The 20160-nt window shown below is 39.8% G+C and overlaps 1 protein-coding gene across 1 annotated transcript in view; it reads right to left on the bottom strand.

Annotated features, from left to right (window-relative positions):
• Nucleotides 1–20160, bottom strand: part of rab2a (RAB2A, member RAS oncogene family) — a 38495-nt gene that overhangs the window by 7222 nt on the left and 11113 nt on the right. Inside the window, exons 2-6 of the mRNA XM_037083471.1 lie at nucleotides 18763–18834; nucleotides 17200–17267; nucleotides 13768–13850; nucleotides 11351–11443; nucleotides 8849–8960 (exon numbers count right to left, since the gene is read on the bottom strand). Of these exons, the coding sequence (XP_036939366.1) occupies nucleotides 8849–8960; nucleotides 11351–11443; nucleotides 13768–13850; nucleotides 17200–17267; nucleotides 18763–18834 (428 nt within the window). The remainder of the gene's footprint in view (nucleotides 1–8848; nucleotides 8961–11350; nucleotides 11444–13767; nucleotides 13851–17199; nucleotides 17268–18762; nucleotides 18835–20160) is intronic.

Here is a 20160-nt window from a genome sequence, read left to right as displayed (position 1 = left end):
AGTTGTTGAGAGGGGCAGCAACACATCCAATTGACGCGACCATCACCCTCCTCAACTGTTCAGCGGATGCAAGGTAAGCTAACCTTAAGCTCTGGTGCATGATGTATGTGTATGTCGAGTTTTCTCTGTCTAATTTGCTGTTGTCACTAATGTAAACTGACCAGATAGTGGTATAACTGAACAAAGTTGATTTGGCATGTTATCTGAACCGCTTATTAATTGTAGATTTCACTTTTTAAAGTCGACCTAATAATTCCCCAAATATTGATGTAGAGGATTTGAGACAAACACGTACTGGGTGGAGTTAATGAACGCAAACTGAATGAGATGACTAACTTTCATCTCAGCTCCGTTCACCAGAGCAGCATCTACCTGTGGATCAGCAGCCATTTAACCAATCAGACTGACCGAGTCCACTGACAACAGACGAGCAAGCAGACAGAGAGACAGTCAGCCAATATAAGTAATATCAGAAATATAACATGCTTGTGGATTATTTGTAGAACAGACTATATATAAACAGGGTTTCCCCCAGAAAACTTGCTAAGCCCGGTGGCAGGTTGGAAGGGCAGCCCACAGGCAGCGAACATGTTTTTTTTTTGTGATGGGGCCTGACATAGGCCAGCAACTGACTGATGGCAGTGCCTACAGGTAACAGATTCATAACATAGTAGAGTTTAGAGTGGTTCCATACTGCCTTGCATTAAATCAGTGTTAAAGGTTAACTGGTGGGCAATTATGGCTTCATGCACCATATTAATCACTGGCTCGAATGCTGCAGATTGACAGTCCTACAACATGAAAACAGTGCAAGCTGTTGCGATTCCCGTGAATGACCCGATTGACCAAGAAAACAGCGATTATCGCAGAAAAGCGACAAGTTTGCAGGTCTGATTGATGCTGGTGTGATGGTGGACCTAACATGAGCGTTTAGTACATCTTGCCTATAAGTAGTGCAAGGAGCTTCAATAAAAGCTCTGTGGCTTGTGTTTATGTCAGGAACCTAAGACGGCACAACATGCTTTGATTTCTTGTAGAATCTATGACCGCCAAAGACAAGATCTACTCGGAGAATTGCAAGAAATTGGCTTGGAAGAAGTATCTCTGCGAAGTATGGTCAAGCAAGAGGGGAAAATGCTGTTTTTTCAAATTCTTAAAAGACACTGGTCTATATAGCAGGACATAGTGCACTAAGGTGCTAGCTCATCAACCCGTGACTAAGCCAACGTTGCGCTGCTGCACACCTGGTGTGTTTTTGGCTTTTTCTTGGTGACATTCCATTATGTTCAATCACAAGTAGCCTAGTTAGCGTGCAGTGACAGTAGCAGTGGGGTGTGGGGTGTTGATGAGGATGAAAAGACACCTGACCACAGACTCGCCATGTGTTCACGTGTTGACCATAAGATGTCGCCACTTAAATAAATGAACAATGCTTAGCCTGGTGGTGGGAAATGTAAGCCTGGCGGGCCACCAGGCTTATGACACACTGGGGGAAACCCTGATAAAGAACAATATAAAATGGTGAATATAGCAAGTGTCAGGATGGAGATAAGAGTCAAAACAGAGTATTCATAATTAATTTAACAATAATCCTTTTTTTTAATGTAAAAAATGATCCAACCTGTTTCTCACAAAAGTGATATCTAAATTGTGAGTTTTGTGATCTGTTGGTTGGACTCATAGTTTTAAGTAACTATGACAGTAATAATTAATAATGACATTTTCTATTCACTTTTTCCACAGAGAGGGTCTGCTGGCCAATCATGTGCTACTGCCATTACATCCCATTCTACCCCTGTAAAGCAGACATTAAAGGACACGTTTCAAAAACAGGCTGCCTCATCACAAAAAGCCAGTGACCTATTTTGCACAGTTTTGATACATTTCTTTCTATACTTGTTTAATGTTGATTTTGCAGTGTTTTGTTAAGGTTTTGGATTTGGACAATTTTAATATATAATAAATCTACTGAAATATAAATCTTGGTGAAATGATCTCAATTTATCAGTGTATCAGTGTTTTTTCAACATTTTGAGGACATTTAAAAAATACTGGTGATAATTTTGGTCACTATTACCACACTGTGAAATTTTCATACTGTTAAATCCCTAGGTGACACTGAATCAATTACCTTAAACATAATTTAGTATTTCTGTAATGTACTGTACTTTAAGAAGAATTTATGTTCCTGTTGTCAACAGTTGCAACAAGAAGATCTGAGCAAAACACATTCACATTTACTGACTGCACTACAAGGATTAAAGATAGGCTAAAGTGGAATTATGTTCCCTGGTTGACTAGCCTTTGACTGTGGTATCGATGCATTTGTCTCCTGGAACAGTCCCTTAGTAACTGTGTCTCAAGGGTGTAAACTGGAGAGTAGATGAGATAAACTAAAGAGCTGACATCAAAAACAGATCTCAAGCAGTGGAGGCATTTAAGAACTGAAAGTATGTCCTGAACTTCTACCTGACACCTAGTCTGAAATAGACTGAGGAGCCCAAGGGTGCTCTCCAGTGCACTCTGTCCTATTCACCTCTGTCCTGTTTCCTTAATTCAACACTTCACAATGGTTCATTCCTTCACATCACTCAACACTTCCTTTTCATGATATAAAATACAAATATTTAGACATAAGAAAAGGCTGAAAAAAACAAAATCAAATAAAGAAACAAGAGCAGAAATGAATAGAAGCTGAGGAATAGATCTCAGGAAAGGAGGGATGCATGGAAAGAAGAGAGGATGAAGACGGGAGACGATGCGTCCAGGAATTTCTCTCTGTCTCTCTCTGAGGACCATCCAATCAACCCAGTGTCCACCCACAGACCCTGACGACAAACATAGCGCACTGATTGGCTGCTGGATGTCGCTGAGGGGAGGCGGGGTGGAGGTTATGAATATGTATGAACTATAACTGGTTGATATACTGCTTGTGAGAGAAAGGGAGATGATGGAGAAGAGGAAGGAGGAGGGCTGAGGAAAAATTGAATGAAAGAGGGAGGAAGATACAGAGGAGAAGGGGGAGAAAGAAATACCACAGGAGGGGGAGGAAAATTTATAGAGTGGGGGGGTGAAGGAGGTTGGAAGGGAGGTAAAGACCAAATAATGGACGTCAAGGGATGAGGAGGGATGGAGTGAGGGGAAATGAAGGGAAGGGAGGAGAGGAGCAGTATCAGGAGGATACAGAGGACACTAATGAGACAAATTAATCATCACACACACACACACACACACACACACACACACACACCTCCCCCTCATCCTAACCCCACAGAGAGCTACTCGACAGTGGTTTTGTGTGTGTGTGTGTGTGTGTGTGTGTGTGTGTGTGTGTTTGCATGATATAGGCCAGGCAATAGTGGGTAGGGGAAAAAAATCAATGTAAACAAACACACACGTACACACTCTGCACTGCCCCTGGCTGTCATGCTGTGCAGTGTAGGATGGGATTATTTATGTGATTGGATAAGTGAGAAAGGGGTCCCCGAGGACAAGGCTGTGCATTCATTACACTCAACAACACCAGGGGTGCGTCTCTGCAAGGGTTGGAGCAGTGAGCTCACTGTGCTTCATGATGCTAATGTGGAGCAGGCAGGGTTAGGCTCCAGCATGGTGACCCATGATGCTACAGATAAAAAGTTGAGTCAACTGAGAGTGGAGCGGTTAGACTCCAAACAGCCAAGACAAAACTACTACAATGAATAAGATGAACGTTACAAAAAGATTGATTGGATTTTTATAATCTAAGAAGCCACTGTTCATTTTTCATTTAATGTGCACAGATTCATATTTCACTCATAATACACAACCAGCGACACACTGGGTTGATGTTGTTAATGTGTGTTGTGTTGCTGGTTAATCATTCAATTTCCACAATGACAGAGAGCATGTCAGGGGTGGTAATGAGGGGGGCTGGGCTACTGCCACCATCGTGGACAATAACTGTCATGTCAATGGTATTCTTTAAGAATCTAGGGTTTCAGCAACTTGAGGACAAGTTAAAAAAGCATTTCCTATGAACCGAGCATGGGAATGGTTGTGTCACAAATGGGGTCTAATTACATGAGCATCTGATAAATTACAATGATTTTAATCTCAGGATGTTTACGAGCTCTGAGCTTAATGCCGTCATTGGTGTGCTAATGTTCTACATACCTGTACAGATTTGTCACTACATTTAAGCTGTTGCTAGTATGGACTAGTGAAGTATGATTACAGTAGAATCTGAGAGTCATATGAGAGTCATTAAGGGTTATTATAGAAGCAGTGCGGTTCCTTTAAGAAACAGGGCATAGCATTGGAGTGGTCGAGCAAGAGAAGGAGAGGTAGCTACAGTGACTGTGTTCGGAAAAAAAAAAACAAAGTTAACGACCTGATTAGAGGAGAAAGCTTTGCATAAATGTTGTCAAGTGGAAGTAAAAGTATATTTCAGGTTACAGTTTGACCATGAATACCCTCTACAGCAGGGGTGCCCAATACGTCAATCATGATCGACTGGTAGATCGCAAAGATAGTGCGGGTAGATCGCGTTTTAGTTTTAGATTTTTTAATTAGGTGGCAGGAAAATTAATGAATGAATGAGTCCCCAAAAAGCCAAGTCGAATCTGCAGGGAAACTGTGATTTGCAATTTTTAGGGCCTGAGCAGGTCTCAACCTGCAAGGTCCCCATTGTTTTTTGAATGGCGATTTATTTTTCCCAAATGAACGCATTTTTCACGGCCTGAACATATCCCAAACCTCACCAAACTTGGAATATACGTCACACCTGCCGAAAAATTTAATAATCTATTGTCGTCCTCAATTTTCACCACTTTGCACACAGCATCTGTGGACTCTCCTGACAAGAATCTAGCTAAGAATTTTGATATTCTAAACAATACTCAACTTATTAAATGACAACTTCCCGTACATTTTGCTCAAAACACAAAGTGTTGAATACATCTACGTGGCACATCCCAACGTGCGTGGACTGCAAGGGCCCGTTCATCACGGTTATCAGTATACCGCATATATATAAAAACATGGTAACCTGATAACCTGATACTGATAACCTGAAAGAATTTCACCAAGATTTATATTTCAATAGATTTATTATATATTAAAGTAGTCCAAATCAAAAACCTTAACAAAACACTGCAAAATCAACATCAAACAAGTATAAAAGAATGTATCAAAACTGTGCAAAATAGGTCATTGGCTTTTTGTGACGAGGCAGCCTGTTTCTGAAACATGTCCTTTAATGTCTGCGTTACAGAGGTAAAATGAGATGTACTGACAGTAGCTGTGAACAAAAAAATAATAGAAAATATTATTTTTAATTATTACTGTCATTGTTACTTGATACTAAGGGTGCAACAAACAGATCACAAACCTCACAATTTAGATCATTTCACTTTTGTGAGAAACAGGTTGGATCATTTTTTTTTAGATCAAAACAAAAAGGATTATTGTTAAATTAATAATGAATACTCTATTTTGGCTCTATTTATCTATCTATCTTTTATCTCTATCTAGACACTTGTATTCACCATTTTATATTATTCTTTATATATAGTCTATTCTACAAATAATCCACAAGGATGACATATTTATGATATTACTTATATTGGCTGTCTGTCTCTCATCTGTTGTCTGTGGACTCAGTCAATCTGATTGATCAACTGGCTGCTGAGACGCTGCTCTGGTGAATGGAGTGAATGAATATAGTTTGTTACTCAGGATATCTACAGTGGTCGGCATGAGGCACTTGTCATTGTAATTTAGTTTTATTGTTCAGAAATACAACAATCAGGGCTTATGTTGTTGTTATTTTGAATGCGCCGTCTGGGTTATATGGTGTCATCTGTTACCGTGGTTTCAAGCCTGCTTGTGCACAACAGCTTCTCTGTGGGGAGGGGCTTTGAAGGCAGGGCTGCAGGCAGCAGAGAAGAAGAGAAGAAGAAGGAGGGACCTGGGCGCTGTGCACATTCAAATGTTCTGACTAAGTCCACTAACTCCAGACTGCAGCTTTGATATCTGCTTTGCCTTTTTATTACTGGGTCACTCCATGCCAATACACCCATTTCCTGATGTCATGGATTTTGGACAACAAAAAAACATGTTGAAGCTTGATAAAGACAATATGAATGTGAATATAAATGAGGCTGCTGGGCCAGATAATATACCAGGCCAACACCTGAGCTCCCCAGGGTTATGTGTTCAGCCCCCTCCTGCTCACACTGTACACTCATAACTGCACTCCCAGACACCAAGAGAACTGTGTGAAGTGACACCATCATCATCGACCACATTATAAACAACGATGAGTGTTCATATCTGGAAGACATCAACAATCTTGCACAGTGTTGCACAGAGAACTATCTATTTATAATCAATCCACATCTTAATCACAGTTTTATACATGCAACGACCAAAGTTTGTGTTGCTGTCATGGTGTCTGACCATGTCTGCATCCCAGAATGGAAGCAGAGGAAGAAAACAAATGTCAATTTTCCTTGAAAAGGTCTCCTCCAGTTTTCGGTGTCATGCTGTAGAAGTTTGTGGGGGCGTGGCCTTGGACGGAGCACTGACGGGATGGGGCGGGGGGGGGAACTTAGAGGAGGCGCCACTTTCAAATCTTGCTAGCTCGCTTGCTAGCTCTCCAGGATTGTAGACCTTAGCATTAAGACAGACCAGTTATATACTTTTAACTAGGGCTGGGTGATAAAACAATCTCGATAATTTTCATGATAAAATTTTCAATGACAAATTTATGACATTTGATTATTTTTTGTCTGCTATCCTCTACTTAGAAAACACTACACCAATGGCCAATCACACAACAGAGAAACAAATGCATGTGGTTGATGCATGTTTCTGGCCCCACCCACACAAAACAACTCAGAATGACGGTGTCAAGCCAAAATGAGCTGTCCGACGACAAAGACGAAAAAATTGTACCAAAGAAAGGTCATGCCACTTTGTCAGATTTTAGGTAGGAGAACCATTTCCAAGTAGGCAAATGACACACCAGAATTAGGTGCAAATTGTGTCAACGACCACCACAATGCTAAGTACAGGGTGGAGGGTCAAGGTGGAGAAGCAGCTCAGAGATGATATATGGTCTGGTCACACGTCTGAACCAAATCAGGTCTTAAAGAACAGGGGGCTAATGAAGATGAACTGAACAACTACGCTCAAGAATGTGCAATATTCACAGGATACAGTAGCATAATCATCCTCAACACTTAAACATTTTAGAGGTAGCAGGGTTTCCGCTACATGTAATTGACTGTGGCGCACCACCACGGCAAAATAAAAGATGCCACACCTTAAAAATTCAGTGTTTCCCATACATTGATTAATATTTCTGACTTTCCAGCGCATACAGACGTTTCAGTTAGTCTCTTTTGTTTTCATTACATTTAATGACTTCAGTAATGCTAATTCAGAGCTGTATTAGTGAAAAAAATAATATGAAGCTGTTTTTGAACCTGGAGCAGTACGCTTCACGCGCTTGGAGGCTCCTCCACTCGCACGCACACACACATACGGAAGAGAAAGGAAATATTCTACCGTCGTCTTCCACCGCAGTTCTTGACGTTAGCTAGCATGTTGGATATTTGGCTTGATATTTAGCTAGATGGTTAAAATGGGCACTTATATCAGAGTCCTGCACAAGTCTTATTTTGTAAACCCGCACCCTCCTGAACCCGCCATACTTTAAACTGCATCCGACCCGTTTTCCGACAGTAGCACAAATTACATTCCGTATCCGAGCCGACCTGCTATAAATTCATGCCGACACCCGAAGGAAAATTGGGCGGACACAATTTTTAAAAATGAAAGTAAGCCAGTGTGGGCAATGGGAGTTCTGGGAGGGCGCAAGCACGCATGAATGAGCTATTATGAAATATAAATGCTTATCATTTGTGTCGCTAATAATGACTGATAATAAGTGACGCCTTGAAAATGGCAATCTTAAAGCCAGACCCATCTCTCCAGGCGTCCAATCCGATCCGCATCTGTGTCACAGTACATTATTTTTCACCCGTGCAGGACACTGACTTAGACAACTCCACCCCCAGCACCACAGTATCAGAAAATACTGGAGGAAACACTGGGTATTTGATTAAAGACAATAATAAAAAGTTGAGAAATGTTTGAAACAAGCAATTTGTTGTACATATTTATAATTGTATTTATTCAGTGTTTAACATAAAGTCATTTGGTTGGTCGGTTCTGTTTAATGTTTGTCATCTAGAATCTGACAATAAATAAATGTATCTTATAAACCATAGTTAACCTTCTGGTTTGTTTTGGGTTCTCTCCTAAGAGGAATTCAACATTATTACTATTGTTAAATATATGTTGTGATAATTACATCGATCAATATTAAAAAAACATTTCATAATAACACTTTTGGCCATATCACCAGCCCTATTTTTAACTTGGATATATGATGATATAACCAGGTTGAAAGTTCCACATGTATCAACCTCTAATGTAGCGTTCAAGCTAGCAGCTATATATATATATTCTACCTTCCCTGGTTGTACTTCGACCACCAACTGTTTGGCCATAATGATCCTCAAGTGGTAAGCAGTGTTGTGTTACAGGGGCACACGGAAGCTGTAAGATTGCCGTTTAACTTATTATAGGCTAAAATTAGCTTGAGTTACAAATGACCCACTGACAGACAAGTTGGTATTAGCCTACTATGTGATGCATATGTTTCTAACTAGCTTTGTGAAAAATTCTGCAGGACTGGTTAAATGGCCCACACACACAAAACTATGGTATCACGGTTGAAATTAATGTATGCATGGTTATATCTTAGTTCATGTACTGTGTGAGTGTATATTGTTACCTCCTCTACATTAGAAGCAGTCTTGGCTGAGGTCTCCATGAATATGAGGCCGTGTTCTCTGGCAAACGCTTCACCTTCCTCTTTCTTCACCTCTCTCCTCGACTCCAGGTCACTAAAACACACAAAGACACATTCTGATGACACAATGTGTTCTTATTCAGTCCATAAACCCCCCACAACAAAGTATACCGTAAGGATACCTGTCTCCGCAGGTAACAAGATTTTCAAACCTAAAAGTAAATTACCCTTCAGTGTAATTGGAAATCAGAAGACAAAGTGTTACAAACCTAAAATTGGCCTTACAAGAGGGTCTTAAAAATATGAAACATATCATTTAAAAATATATGGTTCAGTTAGACCTGTTATATAAACTCTTCCAAAAATTCACAAGGACTTTAACAGGACGACCGATTGTGTCTGGCAACGGATCTCTCACAGAGCCACTCTCCCAGTATGTGGACTCTCACATTAAAGACGTGGTATGTACATTACCCTCGTATCACAAAGACACGACAGAACAAGTTGAAAGACTGTCATGTGGAGATGTGTGACATCTTTATTTTAGTTGGTTTTGCATCTTCACAACTATTCCATATTCATCTTTAGATATGTCCTTTCATAGAGTGAACCATTTTTAAAAATGTTTTAACACAAAACAGACAGAACATGTCTCAAGTTTGAGAAAATGAGATGCATAAATATTTTTAAACAAGAAAGAGGCCATTGGGGAAACAAACGTTTTCAAATTTCCTTCAATTAGTGTTCCTGGAGCAACACTGAAAAGGTTATTCTTTCATTACGAAAATTTCATAGATAACATCGTACCAGTTCTCTACAGATGGGGTATCTGGCTGGGGCCATTTCCTTGTAATTGCTTTTCTAGAAGCAACATTTAGGATTCCATTTTTGTTTTTTTAATAATTGTAGACATTGAACATAAAAGACCAAACGGGAATTTCATCCCACTTAAGTTAAATTTTTGTCCCAAATATTTTTTACACCAAAAGGCTTTACTTTGGACAGGCCCAGAAAAAGCGATGGTGGTTGGCTTCCTGGGAGTCAAAATTCCTCCAGCAGCTGGAACTGCGGAGTGATGAGATTTCTGCACAGGTGTAATATAAATTAAATCTGTGCCAAGATATATTTATAAAGGGTTTTGTAATTTGCAGGATTATTCAATGAATTCAGACTTCCCTGAGAGGCCTACTCATAATTCAAATATCGCAAGTCAGGTGTCGACATTAAAGCCAGCCGGGTAGAATTACATGTAATACCACACAAGAAGTTTACCTTTTAAAATGCCCATGTAATGTAACATATTATGTAGGCACAACAAAACGCAAACTAAAAACTAGAAATTGAGCACAGGTTCTATTTCCAATTTCGATGTTGAATCATTTGTGGTTTGGCACTTCAGCAGTCATAACTATAGTCTGATTGAACTACATTATACAGACATTGAGGCAGCGAGGACGCCTTGGAGTGGCAATATCACGGACACAATCCTCCTCCCAAGAGAAGCACATTGGATAGACATTCTCAGTACACCCTTATTCCAAAGGGAATGATCAAGGAGATTTCATTTGCCTGTTTCTTGTGATACAAATATGTGCCATTTTGTTGTGATCATTTGTATGAGACCCTGTTTGGACCTGTGCTCTCCCTAAAAAGCATGCAGCTCCCACTATTGGGATGTACCTGTTGTGCAGATTACTGTAACCTATAATTAACACCTGGTAGACTGACTGTGAAATTGCGAGAACACACAGGAAAAGGGTGTCCTTGTCCTAAACATCCGTGCGGCAAAATTAAACAGCTGAATGGATTGACAGTTCGCAAAGAAAGCAACATTTGTTTCAAATTGTTTGTAATTGTAACAACACCAACACGTTTGTGTCACAACTTGTATTATTTTTCTTACAAAAGGCTGTGTGAGGCATTTGTTTCAATAACCAGCTGAGGTCTGTTGAAGACAGAGTAGAGTAAGTTCCTCTACAAGACTCTTCCAGCCAAACAACTTCCATGCAACTGAGCTCAATGTCCTCCACTAAAATTCACAATAATCCTTCTTAACTTCTTCTCAGATACAAGGTCATGGGAGCATCAATTCAGAATCTTAATTATTTTTCTTCCACAAGGCTATAAGGTAACTTTGGATACTGCATGAGGCATCTGTTTCAATAATCAGCTGAGGTTTGTAGAAGAAGTAAGTTCTTCATTTATATTTGACTGGAGTATGTATTTACCATGACAGAACTTTGTCTTTCTCAATGAGTGCTATTTAGGGAACTGGTATGGAGGGAGCCAAAGGTATCACGAATAAACAAATACAGCCCTAAATACCTCATTTAAATCTGACTAAAACGGTGTAGTTATATCAGTGTAGAACAGTGTGATTGACAGACACACACACACACACACACACACACACACACACACACACACACACACACGTCATATATAAGTACATCAACAATGTGTCCTACCCCTGAAAGACCTCACCTCTTGTTGCCAATAAGCATGATGACCATATTGGAGTTGGAATGTTGGCGAGCATCCTCTAACCAGGTTGTCAAGTGGTTGAAGGTGTCCCTTCTGTCAAAACAAGCACACAATGTAGTTTCAATCTAGTTTTACAAAGAAAATATCAGCGTTCAAAGACGAACCTGTTCCCTCTACAGATCATCAAGTTTTTCTTTCTCTTGTAAACATTGCAAGAGGAAGCAACAAGGACATCATCAACCAACAACATACAAAAATAACTTGTCTGACCGGGCTCTCCAACAATCAGCAGAATTCAGATTTGACAATTTTGTTACTCTCTCTCAGAAATCTCCCCAAAATTATTTCCACTTCAGTAAATTTGTTTAAATACATTTGGCCTCAATAACACTTACTTTGTTCTTAATACAGTATGCAGGGTGACAACTTACACAGAACAATTGTGATTTGTGGTCTGCAATACTCATATTAAAATGACCTAGTCAACTGAATGCATTTACAGATGAGGTTAGATGTAGGGAGGAGTCTTCTTCTGGGGAACATGAATATCCACAGAGAATCTGCATTTGTTTTTTGACATAGCTGCAGCTAGTGCAGGGGACATTTTGACCTAATGGCAGTCCTGGACAAAAGGTCACAGGATCATGAAAAATCACTAATCAATCTCTCATGAAGATCAATAACAAATTTCATTTCAATCTTTGCTGTGGTCATCAATATATTTTTCTTTGGACCATAGCATTGAATGGACTGAGAGACTAACTTGGTGCGAGTGGGGTTTTGGAGGACAGGCAGCTAATAGCCAATTTACACCAGGTCACTTCATGCATCTTTTGCATATCTAGCAGCCATCCTATCCCAAAGAAGCAAGCAATGGATGTATCCAAAATCTATTCCACCTCTGGAGGTGGCATTTAAACCTATTCAACAAGACACACATGTGAGCTTTACTCCTGCAATAACGTAACTATGTCACTACGTCTGTGGATCACTCACTGTGATTTTCTGAATACATCCATGGGCTGTCTTCTCTTTCATTGTGGTAACAGCAGCTTTAAATTTCATTAGAATTAGCTGTTTGCTCTATCTCAAATGAAAGCAACAAAGTAAAGAGGCTCAAGCCATTTCTGCATGAGATTGAATACATGGTTCCCATAGGATAATCTCAAATAGTGACCCCCAAACTTTTCCTCTGGCCTGGCAATAAGTTCCCAACTATTGGGTGGAATGGCACAAAACAATGTTTACACATCATGCCTGTCAAAATCAACTGTGAACACTTGGGTGGCTCCTAACTTCAAGTCTAGTTCCATCATTGGGTCAATCAGCCTCTTACTGACCCAGCCTAAAGCTGGCTTTATACCTCTGGATCTGGACGAAATTCGTCCATCCGTACCAAACGTTCTCTCCGCTACTGGCCTACATACCTCCGTCCGGTTTCAGCGTTTTTATGGACGTAAAGCAACTTATCTTCTAGAGGGCGGTGTCGTATCATAAATGACAGAGCCATTGACAAGGTTGCCGTTTGTCACGATGACCTGGCACTGAGACATCGTTTAAATGTATGTACCCTCTCACCAACTTGCATTTCTTCTTCTCCTCCAAATTTTGCCCCATTTTGAAATGTCCAATGTTGTACTCTCATCATCTTCTTCGAATTTCCGCTAAATACTCGATTTTCGCAATGGAGTGACTTCTGACTCTATCCTGCTGCCCCAATTTCTGGTGGTATTGCTCCGTTTCGTCCGCAGCAACGACCTCCGGATACGGATGAAAGGGTCCATATCCATTTTTACCGTAGGTTATAAATGGGCCTTAAGCTGTCGACTATGAAACTAATTCCTAGATTCATAAATGTGAATATTTTCTGATTCATTTCCTCCATTTGTGGACATTATCTTGGGGTTTGGGAGACACTGTTTTTTTTCAACATTTTCTGAAATTTTAGAACAAATCCCATTTCTCAACAACAATGAAATTAATTGTTAGCTGCAGCCCTACTTAGCATGCTAAACTAAGATGCTGAAAACAATACCTACTCAACATCAGCAAGTTAGTATTGTTACTGATTCCATGCTGCAGTTCAATGCAACACTGTGTAAGTACAGAGCCACTGAATTACTAAAAACTCAAACCTCATGCTAATCTACACCATTGTCCTTTCACAGTATAGTTACAACCTGCAAGCAGAAATGGTTTGTTGTAAGGAGAGATGCTGGTAATGGGACAATTTAAAAAGTTCTTAAATGAAGCCAGAAATGAAAATTCAGTCATTATCTACACAATGTCACCACAAGTGATGGAAGTAAATTCACCCGACTCTTCACCAACATCAGATGAGCAGATAATGATTGAGTTTACATTTTGGGGTGAACTGTTCCTCTTAACTTTGTCAGGTCTGTCTGATTGGATGTTACCTTGTGATGTCATAGACTAGCAGTGCTCCTGCTGCTCCTCTGTAGTAAGATCTGGTGATGGATCGGAATGATTCCTGACCAGCCTGCAGAAACACATACATAAATAAAACAGAACTTGAAATTTTAATGATTAAAATGACCACTGACAACTGCTAATTATTTGAGTTTCTAACAGCCCCAATTCTGCCGGAGTCAGGCCTTAAAAGCCTCATCTTTCTACAGGCCAACCCCTGCCCGTCCTGTAATGTAATCTAGTCCCATACATGAGCTATACCAGTCCTGATACTCTGGCAGAGTCTGGCTCCTGGTTTTCACACAGCTATAGTAAGGACAGGACAGAGCAGAGTCTGTAATTGGATACAATGGAGTCAGCCCTCTCCTTCTCCATCTATCTGTCACAATCCCTTTCTCTCTCTCTCTCTTCTTATGTGTTAAGTTTGCATCAGCTGTGGCATATGGATTAAACCTGTGTGTTTAGACCACTAGGTCACCTTGTTCGTTCACTCCCCCTTCAAGTATCGCCCCTCATTTTCTCACCTTCACTGTCTCTTCCTTGCATCACTCATCTTTGAATTTTTCCACTATGAAACCATGGCCCTCTTCTCCTTCCATCACTACTTTCACCATCCATCTCTCTTACCCCCACCTCGCCATGTCTATTCATCCTCTGTCTCCGTCCGATGTACAGTAACAATGTTGTCTGTGTTTGGTCTTGGCAAGAGTAGAAAACAAAACAGCACTCTATCCTAGCAGCTGCAACCCCGCACTGCTCTGACCCCATCTGAAAAACCTGTCCCTCAGTGAATCATTCAGTATTCAGAGGCCGGCAGGCCAGCAGTTTTTCATCCAGGAACCCAGTCTGTTGGCCGATGAAGCAGTCGGACACTAAGTCAAGAAGCCAGTCAGCCAGGTAGTTGGTTAGCTAGAAACCCATTTAACTGGTCAGTGAGTCAGTGAGTCAGTCAGCCACTGAGATGGCCTCTGGAACAGCAAATCAGTCATTCAGAGAGCAGTCAAGCAGTCAGTAATTCTATTAGTGAAACAATGATAAATAAGGGCAAAGACAGGGAACACTGTGTCTGCCTGCCATCTGGCTTACAGTACATGCTTGTGTGCAGACACACACACGGACACACGGACACACGGACACACACACACACACACACACACACACACACACACAGTGCAGCCCACACACTGATCTGACCGGTTTCTCCCCCCATTTGGTGATGGTGGTGTATTGTACGAGTCCTGTATACATCACTAAGCCCTGCTGGTTTTCATTTGACCATCTTACCAGGTACTATGTACCACCTGGACAATCAGGGGAAGACAGTTAACTAGCTGCTAGGATGTAAAAACCTGCAGAGGTCTGAGTTTTAAGAAGCAGTGCTGACATCACTGTTGAAGGCCTTATTCCTACTGCTGCTGTCTTTCCATGGACCACTAACTCCACCTGCTGGTCATCTGGATAACTGCATGTGCAGAAAAAACAGTTTTCAGAATATTACATCCCTTTTCCAGGGCTGTGCCAAGACCTCCACGTGAGGTCTCAAGCATTCATGCATCTGCAGGTAATGGGTGTGTATTAACCATGGCATCTAGGGATGTTAATGATTAATCACCGTTAAGAATTTAAACAAATAAAAACATATTATCTGACATTCAGGGATGGCATCAATACATGAACAAGCATCTTGAATAGCCCCAATATGTGTTGTTTTGTGTTGGACCAGATATCAAATAAGAGACCCCCGCAATCAACAGGAAGTCACTATTCAATATCATGTAGTTTACTTTAAAAAAAAAAAAAAAAAAAAAAAAATTAAGCCGAATTAAAGCTGAATACTTGGTCATTGTATGTAGGGATGTCCTGATCAGGTCTTTTTTTTTTTCCACCCCAATCCCGATTCTTTAATATTTAGTATCTGCTGATACCGTCCCTGTCCCGATACAATACTTAGCCTTAACTAATATTTTCCTGGATAATACAGCTGCATTAAGAAAAAAAAGGACCTGCATCCAAGCTGTTTTTAATAGGTTTTGTTATTTTGTTGAAACAAAGGAAATACTTTCATATGGCTCTTTCTTATTCTGTATATGATATTGCAGCATTGGCCTACAACCTTCCTTGTGTTAGCAGGTGAGTCTGTGACGCTGCACTGACAGCAGACCCTCGTGTAAAGCCAGCTGAAGTGTGTGTGAGATGCAGCCCACACTTGGTACTTCCATATCATCCATTGCTTTTTCAATATTCCTTATGTTGTCATATAAAATGACGTGGATGTGTTGCTTGTCTATGTCAGGATCTCCTCGATTGCCTTGAGACCCACGAAACTTACCGTTGCATACCGGCATGTTGTAACTCAAAAGTGGAGTCAAAGTAATGTAATGTCGAGATGGTAGAGCATATCAAGGATTCAAAAACTCCAGATGACAAGAAAACCATGATCCTCTACCACGAGATGAGCTGGTTATCCAGAGCGATTAATGTAATTACCTTCTCTGTAATATTTTGGCCATGTAGCTGTCTCGAGGATATTTCACTTTGGTGAAATCCTGCTTTGGTGTCTTTGCCTGTATTGCTTGAGTGAACTCTTTGTTTAACTTTGAGTGTTTTAGTTTTTTATCTGCCGTATCAAATGTGTAGTATTAAATGCAACTCTTTTGTTACCCTCTGTGAAATGGTCGCATTGCAGATGTTACATGTTGCCATTGGACTTAACCAACTTCCACACTGCAGACATTTTATCCACAGGTTTGCCAGAGTAATGTTACACGCGCGTCTGCGTTCTGTTGTGCTCCAACATAAAAAAAAATTAAAAATTGGGCTTGGGTCCATGTTCAAAAATGCCGATCCCCGATCAGTGAAAAAGTGCCCATATCGGCCCCGATCCAAATCCTGCAGATCGGATCGGGACATCCCTAGTTGTGTGTATGAAGACTCAACTGGGATTTATCAGAAAACCTGTACAGTATTACTTTTCAATAGTATTGATGGAGACGTCAAAAAGCTGAAAGTTTGACAAAGGGGTTTAACTTTACTTGAAATATGCTGCCAAAATCACCACATTACATTGACGTAATCCATCATATCAGGCTCCAAATATTATACTTTTATAATCCCCATGTAATAATTGTATTCATTACAGATCCCTTTTTAATCAGAGGATTTAATAACTTATGTATCATGTTCAAGCTCTTATATATTTCTACAAAATTTCACTCGCATTCAAAATGAGCTTTCTAAAGACAAAGTTCAACAAAATTCATTAAAAGGTCATTATAAATAACAAGTCAACATTTGCAACCTCTCACTTTTCTATTTCAAAGACTTCCATACATTTACATCTGTGCATTTAAGTTATTTAAGTCAAGTATGCTGCCACAACGCCACAATTTTCCATTAAGAGAATTTAACAAATACATTACCGTATCCCAGATCTGCAGTTTGATCTGTTTGCCATCTATAGTGATCATCCTTGCTCCAAACTCCACACCTACACACACACACACACACACACACACACACACACACACAAGAGAATGTCAATCACTTACAGTTTTGTACTGACTCAATCAAAAAATCCTGTTTCTTATTTATGAATCTATAATGAACCATGTATTTTCTCAGGTTTCACAACAAAATAACTGATTATGAGGTATATTGGAAGAAAAGGGTAGAATCGTGTATATCATAAATTGTGAAGAATAGGTAGAAACAAGACTAAATAGTGCTATTTTGTGCCATGGCAATTTGTTTTCAGATTTTCAATCTTGCATGAATATAGGCATGACATTAATTTCCCCCTGGGGATTAATAAAGTTATCTGTCTGTCTACCTATCTATCACTTAGACTTATCAGGAGATTGTGTTCTAAACAGCTCGTGATCATCAGATTAACAGCCATCAACATCACACACCTCTTCTCACAAAGTCCAGAGGTTGGTTGGTGGCTTTGCTTTCACACCACAAACAAACTGCCAGGATAGAGTCCCCTATTTTCCGATGCTTTTCAAGTGTACTAAAAAGCACCCCAAACACATGACATTTTTCTTTAGCATTATTATTACTTAATGGCTGACATATGCCCACAAAAAGTTAGAACTATGAAAAGGAAATGTCAGATAATAAAACTGTCTCATGCTTTTTTCAGAGGTGCTCTATACTGCCACATCAGTAAGACCACACCCACTAATACAGTGTGTTAAACAGGTGTGGTCGACCTGATCCAGTTGCTGTGCTAAGCACACATTTTACAGCTCATTCACCCACTGTACACAGTTCACACAGATGAGCTGACAAGTAAAAAGATTCTGTGCTGTAATATGTGATGACTGGGCCACTAGGAAGTGCTAACAGATGCTTTTTAATCATCTCTAAAAATATTATTGAAAAAACAACAAAGCAGTTGAAATGATTAAAAATAACCACTTAAAAGTATGATTTTAATAGTTATTTTGATATCTCATGTTAAAACTACTCCATACATAATGTTTTCCTATGTATGACTAGAAAGCTTTCTTTCAATTATGAGCTATTCAGTTTCTACAATAATCTTCATCATTTTTTAACAATGGACAGCTAACTCCACCCCAGAGTTCAGCAATACTACCCTTGATCTGCATGATAGAAAGCTTATAGCTTATTTCAATCAATTGGCGATTTTAGAATCTAAATTGTGACACCCCCTAGTAAGTAACTTTACACTTTTAATACTGGCATGCCATATTTGGCATGCCTTGTGCATTTTCTGAAGTGTTTCTTAACAAATTCATATATCATTTTCTATTACTGTGATGACATTTCTTTGTATTAGGAACTTGCAGTTAAACATGCAGCTAATTATTCTTAATCAGTTCCACCTTTGTGGCCTGTAAGCACCTCCTGTATTAATGCTGCCCTGTTTTCTAGCTAGAAACGTGATTGTAATTAGTAAATTAGTAACTGGTAATGTTGCTTTTGTAGAATGTACAATGGACAGGTGCTCTTACCAATAGTGAGGTCGTGAACAGGCTGAAACCTCTTGTCTGTGAACTGAAGTAATAGACATGACTTCCCCACACCTGAGAATGAAACACACAGACACAACATTAAGGCAAGCCCAAAACAGCAAGTCTGGAAGAATGATTATAGAGTCACACAATTATAAGCATGAATACAAACCCTTTCCCAGTCATCAGCTCAGTTAACCCAAGCCAACTGTTAGTGAACTAAGTCAAACAGCAATGTGTTACTTGATTAGAGAGAATACGTTCCACACCAAAGTAATCTTTAAGAGATGGATTTCATCACTTACACTTAAAAGGAAGAGCTCACAGTGTTTCAAATCCATCTTAATGTAATACTCAAGTGCCCATATTTAGATGATTTCAGATATTGGTCAATGTGATTATTAGGGTTCTATTATTATTATCATCATCATCATCATCATTATTATCATTATTATCATTATTATTATCAATATCATTATTGTCATTATTATTATTATTAAGGGTGTCACAATTTCGATTTTAAATAGAAATTGAACAAAATTAAGTCACAATCTCGAACTTTGAATTCAAAAATGGGATCGTCGATGCTGCCACACCCCCATGTCACATTCGGTCGGCTTGCCAAGCAGAAAAAAACGCACGTGTTGAAGTGCTGTGAGTCATCCTCCTCTAACTTAGCTACTAGCTACGCCAGTAGCTATTAGCTACAGCCAGCCAAATGATAGCATGGTGTTACGCCATTCCTGATCAGCTCCCGGAATGTGGTCGGGAAGCACAGAGGAGGTGATTTATTTATTGATTTATTCACAGCCAAGAAGCAGCCTGTATTGTACACTTCATTGCTGTCGCTACTACTGCTACTCCTTTGGCTTCTCCTTCCTCTCCCATTCAGTCACTGTCCACACATAGGCACGCTACCTCACACTCGCTTGCCCACTCACACCTCACGCACCGCCCTACACTTCCTCCTGATAGTCCTCTACAAAGAAGCCGCTTGCACCATAAAAGCCGCCATTATAGATTTCTGATAATTTGCATAGTTACAGTGCTCATTGTAAATGAGTACACCCCCTTTGAAAAGTACCATTTTAAACAGTATCTCAATGAACACAAAAACAATTTCCAAAATGTTGATACATTTAATATAACATCTTAAACTTATAACATGAAAGTAAGGTCAATAACATAACTTAGATGACACATTTTTCAGTTTTACTCAAATAAGGGCGATGCAAATATGAGTACACCCCACAACAAAAACCACTAAATCTAGTACTTTGTATGGCCGCCATGATTTTTAATGACAGCACCAAGTCTTCTAGGTATGGAATGAACAAGTTGGAAACATTTTGCTACATCAATCTTTTTCCATTCTTCAAGAATTATCTCTTTTAGAGA

This window comes from Acanthopagrus latus, chromosome 21, assembly GCF_904848185.1.
Source record: "Acanthopagrus latus isolate v.2019 chromosome 21, fAcaLat1.1, whole genome shotgun sequence".
Classification (NCBI taxonomy): domain Eukaryota; kingdom Metazoa; phylum Chordata; class Actinopteri; order Spariformes; family Sparidae; genus Acanthopagrus; species Acanthopagrus latus.
This window is presented reverse-complemented; position numbering and strand designations above follow the sequence as displayed.